Source organism: Branchiostoma belcheri, unplaced genomic scaffold (genome assembly GCF_001625305.1).
Source record: "Branchiostoma belcheri isolate BF01 breed outbred unplaced genomic scaffold, Haploidv18h27 scaffold144, whole genome shotgun sequence".
Lineage (NCBI taxonomy): Eukaryota > Metazoa > Chordata > Leptocardii > Amphioxiformes > Branchiostomatidae > Branchiostoma > Branchiostoma belcheri.
The window spans coordinates 637,590-643,474 of NW_017802869.1; the positions used below are offsets into that span (position 1 = coordinate 637,590).

Here is a 5,885-nt window from a genome sequence, read left to right on the forward strand (position 1 = left end):
GGGGGGGGTTCAGGGGGCACCGGGAGGTCGGACTGTCAGACACATCAATGAGAGTATCGGTAAGCACCGCTGACATACTTCTGACTGGAAGCAGTTTCCCTGCACGAGCCGTGAACACAGCGTACAGCTAACGGGAACTGGTAGAGGTTACATGTAGAATAGATAGTCATTTGGATCCATGAGGAGTATAGCCTGGTTACCAAACCTATTACAGCTCCCGAGTCCTACATCCTCTCCGCAATCGGTATTACAGTACCACGGACATACTTCTGACTGGAAGCTGTTTCCCTGCACAAGCCGTGAACACATCACACAGCCAAGGTACGGAAACTGGTACTAGTGATAGAAGTTACATGTAGACCTTACCACAGACATACTTCCCACTACAGGCAGTTTCCCTGAGCCGTAAACACGACATATAACCAAGGCACGGGAACGGGTAGAGGATATGTGTAGAGTATTTCGATCAATGAGGCATATCGGTAAGTACCGCGGACATGCTTCCGACTACAGGCTGTTTCCCTGCACAAGCCGTAAACACAGCGTAAAGCCAAGGCACGGAAACTGGTAGAAGTTATTTACATGTAGCTCATTTCGATCCATGGCGAGTATCTGTAAGTACCGCGGACTTTCGACTGGGGCCAGTCTCCCTGCGAACGGCGGCGGTTCAAACCGCATGGATATTCCGGCGGTGCATTATCCTCAACATGTCTCCAACACGGCTTACACGTGATAAAAGTTGTTTTCCTGATTTTCGAAAAAGAAAAGCAAAACAAATAGAACTAATCCGAGCTAACAGGTGAATCGAAAATAGGTCATTAGGTTAAACAGTGACATGTCTTTTCCTTGTCCGCCTTCGTTATTTTCATTTCCTTCAATTTTCTCCACATAACAACGTGAGGCTCATACGAACCACTCACATGGTTGTGTTACAGCACTGGACTGTCAGGATAGATGTTTGCTTACTTTAGACTGGAAAAGTTAAAGGTTGTACCATTCGGGAGTTAGAACAGTATTTGCGATGTTTCATCCCTTGCGCGTCACACCAAAAGCTACTTACTACTAAGCCATGTAACTCCGTATCTTCCTTGGCTGCTCTCCAACTCCCCCCGTAGCGAAGCCGGCTTGTAAAGCGGCGCCGACGTCGGGCGGATTAACTCGCGTCTGGGGACAGGTGTAAAGGTAAAGGTTGTCCTGACAGGGCGGAACATCAAAGACTTCGGCAGGTACAGGAGTGGTTAGATACCTGGGATCACCTGACTGGCTTACTCCTGTCTGTACGGCAGGCACAGCAGTGGTTAGGCGAGTGATGACGACTTGACACTTTGCGGCTAATGTACTATTACGAATTACGTTGATTTTTGGGAGAGGCTGCCTACGCGTTACGACTAAAAAGGTCTGATTACGACTTACCAAAAAGGGCATGCGCCCCCCCCCCCCAACCCATCCCGACCGCCGAGTTCCTGTGTAAGAACGTGACGCCGTGCATGCCGTGAGCCGAGCCGCTGTGGGTCCCTCCCGAGCGGAACTCACAAAAGCCGACAAAAACACGCCCCGTAATGCGGCGTTATAATGCTGTTAGTGTTGAACTCCGGTAGAAAGAAGATAATTATGACACAATAGTGTATTATGCGGTCTTGCCGTTTCTACACACGCACAATTACATGCCTTTGGTAGTCTTAAGTAGATTATGTTCTCCGTATTTCAGAAGGAAAACCGGTTAGGCGCTGGTAGAACTAGACCCCCCCCCAAAAAAAAAACATGTTAGCCACACGAGACTTCCTCACAGCAACAAAACGTGTTTAGGAAGGTACACACACATATGTATGTGTGTCATTTCCCTTCCTTTTCTTCTGGGAGGGGAGTTCACTCTCATGTTCAAACCAGGTATCTGTTATGCATCTATTAATCTATTATTCATAAGTTTATTACTTTAAGTGTCTTGTCAAATATTTTCATTTTGCATGATGTACAAGCAGCGAGAAATTATATACTAACTTACGCTGAGTTCAAATCGAGCCGCCGCCACTTTGTTTTCGTCCCTTTATCTGTAATATTTTCTGTTCCTCTGAATAAAAACAGAACCAGACTCTTTTTTTCTTTGGCGAGTTTCACGTTGAATATCATATTCAGCAAACAGAACAATCTCCTTACCTTTCTGTGGCGAGTTTCACATTAAACATGATGTTCAGCAGTAAAAAAAAGACAACCTGCTTACCTACCAAGTCCAGTTTCATGACAATATATATAAACCTTATGCTGTTCACAGACAAACAGACAGACAGACGGACAAACGCTATTGAAAACATAACCTTCTTGGCGAAGGTAATAAAAATGAACATGGTGTTCAGTAAACAAGACAACCTGCTCACCTTTCCGTGGCGAGTTTCACATTAAACATCATGTTCAGCAGTAAAAAAAAAAAACTGCTCACCTTTCCGTGGAAGCGCTTGACGATGATGAAGTCGCGGTCTGCCCCTGCGATGTCGGCGGCCAGCAGCAGGAACAGCAGCGCTGCGCACAGGACCGCCGGTCTCCCCGCGTACTCCATGCTGAAGCTCTGCAAACAAACACAAACCACGGCTCAGCGGCGAGTTCCGATCAAAGCGACCCGTGCGGCAGGACCCGGGCTGAGAACGCGGTGATCGCTCCCGGGGGCGGTAACCTGTTTGCCGCACAGCTACAGGGGCCTAGCCGCGCGGTCCGACAGAACAACCTGCCCTGAAGAGTACACAAACAAGAAATCCACGCTGTTGACTTCTGCAGTACACTGCCACCTATTCCTATCCTCAGTACTGTACTGTACTGTACTGCAGTACACAGCAGTACACAGACCCAAGTCGTCTCCTCAGTACTGTACTGTACCCAGCCACGATATCCTCGGTACTGCAGTACAGTCCCGGGTTCACGTTTCACGTAACGCGTGCTGCTGCGCGGCCCTCACTTCGCTTCCTCCTGGTGAAAATGACCAAAAACAAACCTGGCGACTTGAGTTGAGTCGCGGCGAAAGCAAACACGGGAAGGGCGGCGTTGGGCCGGACTTCAGACCTTGCCGTACCAAGGGTCGGGAGTTCAAAGCCCGTCCTGGGGCGTGAGCGGGCCAGGAGACGTCACTCGCGTCTTCAGCCCTCCGTCTCGTCCCGTCGCCTTTCCTGGGCTCGCGCGCTGGCTTCAGGGTTCTCTGGGCTCTAACGGCGGGGTGAACCACGTTACAGCCGGGGCGTGGGCAGGTGGACAGAGCGGGGAAAGGGGTCCGCTTCCCGTACACAGCTCAGCTCGGCACGGCACACGGCGGGGCGGGGAGAGTTCTGCAGTATCTGCTTCCCGCGCCTTTTGTTGTTGACGCGCTGTAGCCACAACCTTCTCCCGCACACAGCCTGCTCAAGTACTTGGAAGCGGAGGCTGGAAGGGGGTTAACGCGACACCTGAACTCGGGTTTTCCCCCCCGACGCTCACAACCAGGCCACTCTCGGTCCTCGTGTCGTTGGAGATTTGCCGTGTTATCCAGTGCAGTAAACAAACACACCGAGTACTATATAGGAGACTACATTTTGACGCATACCTTTGATTTCCCAACTTATTAAACCTTCCCTTACGGTGGATGGCGATTTATCATAGCATGACTGTACTAGTACATAGCAATAGATCTGCTCTACGTCAGTATGACGCATCATACTGGGTGCCTAGGAACTCTTTCCTCTCCAATGATCCTCCAATTCTCTGTTTCATTCCGACTCCCTCGGCTCTCTCCTTCCCTCACTTCTTACTCATGTTCGCCGCCCGTTGTCTTGCCACAACATATTAACACCCTTCCATCCTTGTTTCAGTTACGTGTTGTGTGATCAACAACGTAACAGGTGGATTGGAAATAATTATTACAACCGTTTCCAGGATCAAGGTGAAGCTATAGAAAGAAGATAAAAGATAATAAAAACCCTCCCAGTCGACCCTCGCCCCCCGAGTCGGTCTGTGGTGTGACAGTAGCCCGCTTTCCGCTTGGGTGCCGAGCACATATCGGGCTGTTTGCCGAAGGGAAGTCTTTTCAAAGCCCGGCGTAAGGCCGGAAAATCTCGCCTGTTCTGGGAATGAAGTAGCCTCTAACAGGCTCCAGGTCGGCGTCGGGCCGGCATATCTCGCCTGTTCTTGGCCTGCAGTAGCCTCTAACAGGCATGTTATCTGTCTATTTGGCCAGTTCCTAGTCTTTCCAGCCGCCCTAGCCCTGAAGCCTGTTAGAAGCTACTGAAGGCACAAAACAGACGACGCCCCCAGGCCTGCCCGTGAAGCCTGTTAGAGGCTAAGCCTTCAGCGCCGCACGGATTAGCCGCAGAGTGGACGCGGTTTGACGGATAAGAGCGGGGCAGTGGTTATTAGTGGTGTGTAGTGGGGTGTGTATATCACTGCTGTAGTGGATATCGGTGTGTAGTGGGGGATGTATATCACTGCTGAAGTGGATATCGGTGTGTAGTGGGGTGTGTGCTGATATATCACTGCTGTAGTGGATATCGGTGTGTAGTGGGGTGTGTGCTGATATATCACTGCTGTAGTGGATATCGGTGTGTAGTGGGGTGTGTGCTGATATATCACTGCTGTAGTGGATATCGGTGTGTAGTGGGGTGTGTGCTGATATATCACTGCTGTAGTGGATATCGGTGTGTAGTGGGGTGTGTGCTGATATATCACTGCTGTAGTGGATATCGGTGTGTAGCGGGGGATGTATATCACTACTGTAGTGGATAGTGGTGCGTGTGTAGTGGGGTGTGTGCTGATATATCACTATTTATTGAAGTGGGACCTCGTGACTCTAACGGGCTGCGGGGGGAAAAGTTACCGGGTGAATATTGTTTTCAAATGTCGCGATTTTTCATTGCGGAGAAACCGTAGGTGTGTGTGTGTGTGTGTGTGTCTGTCTGTCTGTGTGAGCTAGTGTGTGTGTGTGTGTGTGTGTGTCTGTCTGTCTGTGTGTGTGTTTGTGTGTGTGTGTGTGTGTGTGTGTGTGTGTGTGTGTGTGTGTGTGTGTGTGTGTGTGTGTGTGTGTGTGTGTGTGTGTGTCTGTCTGTGTGAGCTAGTGTGCGTGTGTGTCTGTGTGTCTGTCTGTGTGAGCTAGTATGTGCATGTGCGTATGTGTGTGTGTGTGTGTGTGTGTGTGTGCGCGCACGCGCGCGCGCGTGTGTGTATGTGTGTTTGTGTGTGTGTGTGTGTGAGCTAGTGTGTGTGTGTGTGTCTGTCAGTCTGTGTTAGCTAGTCGTGTGCGTACGTGTGTGTGTGTGTGTGTGAGGAGAAGACGTACATAAGTAAGTCATTTCTTAATGCCCAGTCCTAAAAAAATTAATGTGAATAAAAATAAAATAAAATAAACTGACTAACGATTGATTTCTTCTCCGTACACAGAATAAATGATATCAATGTTGGCCTACATTTACTCCGTCAATCCTTATTGCATTAACCTGGTTTCACGTAATACATGGATAAACTACCAAGGCAGGCCTGTAGTCTGTTTCATCACCAACGTTTGGTCGCCTGGATATTTTCACTTTGGCACTTGACAACTGCTGACAGTCTATCGGCAAAGTGGGGCAACAAAATCATTATTTCGAGCCCCGTCATGACGTCACTCGTACTAGTGGCCAACAATAATCCCCCAGCATGCTTTCCTTTACATTACGTCTACCTCAGGCCATGTTGACTTGATTATATGGATGACATCTTCTGGGAACCCCAAAACTGATGCGAACGTGCGAATAAAAAAAGTTTGGCAAAAAAAGTTGCTTTCACTCTGAAATCTACGTGGTCATGAAGGTTGAACAAATGACACAGGGTATGGTATGGCGAATAATCTAGTCTTCAAATTCATCTCTTTACATTTTCGTCTTTTTCGTTCGATTTTG

At 49.0% G+C, this 5,885-nt stretch overlaps 1 protein-coding gene across 1 annotated transcript in view; it reads right to left on the minus strand.

Moving 5' to 3' along the window:
* Window positions 1-3,879, minus strand: part of LOC109464956 (inter-alpha-trypsin inhibitor heavy chain H3-like) — a 35,107-nt gene extending 31,228 nt beyond the window's left edge. The window contains exon 1 of the mRNA XM_019762075.1: window positions 2,435-3,879. Within this exon, the coding sequence (XP_019617634.1) occupies window positions 2,435-2,551 (117 nt within the window). The 5' untranslated portion in view covers window positions 2,552-3,879. The remainder of the gene's footprint in view (window positions 1-2,434) is intronic.
* Between the last annotated feature and the right edge of the window lie 2,006 nt (window positions 3,880-5,885).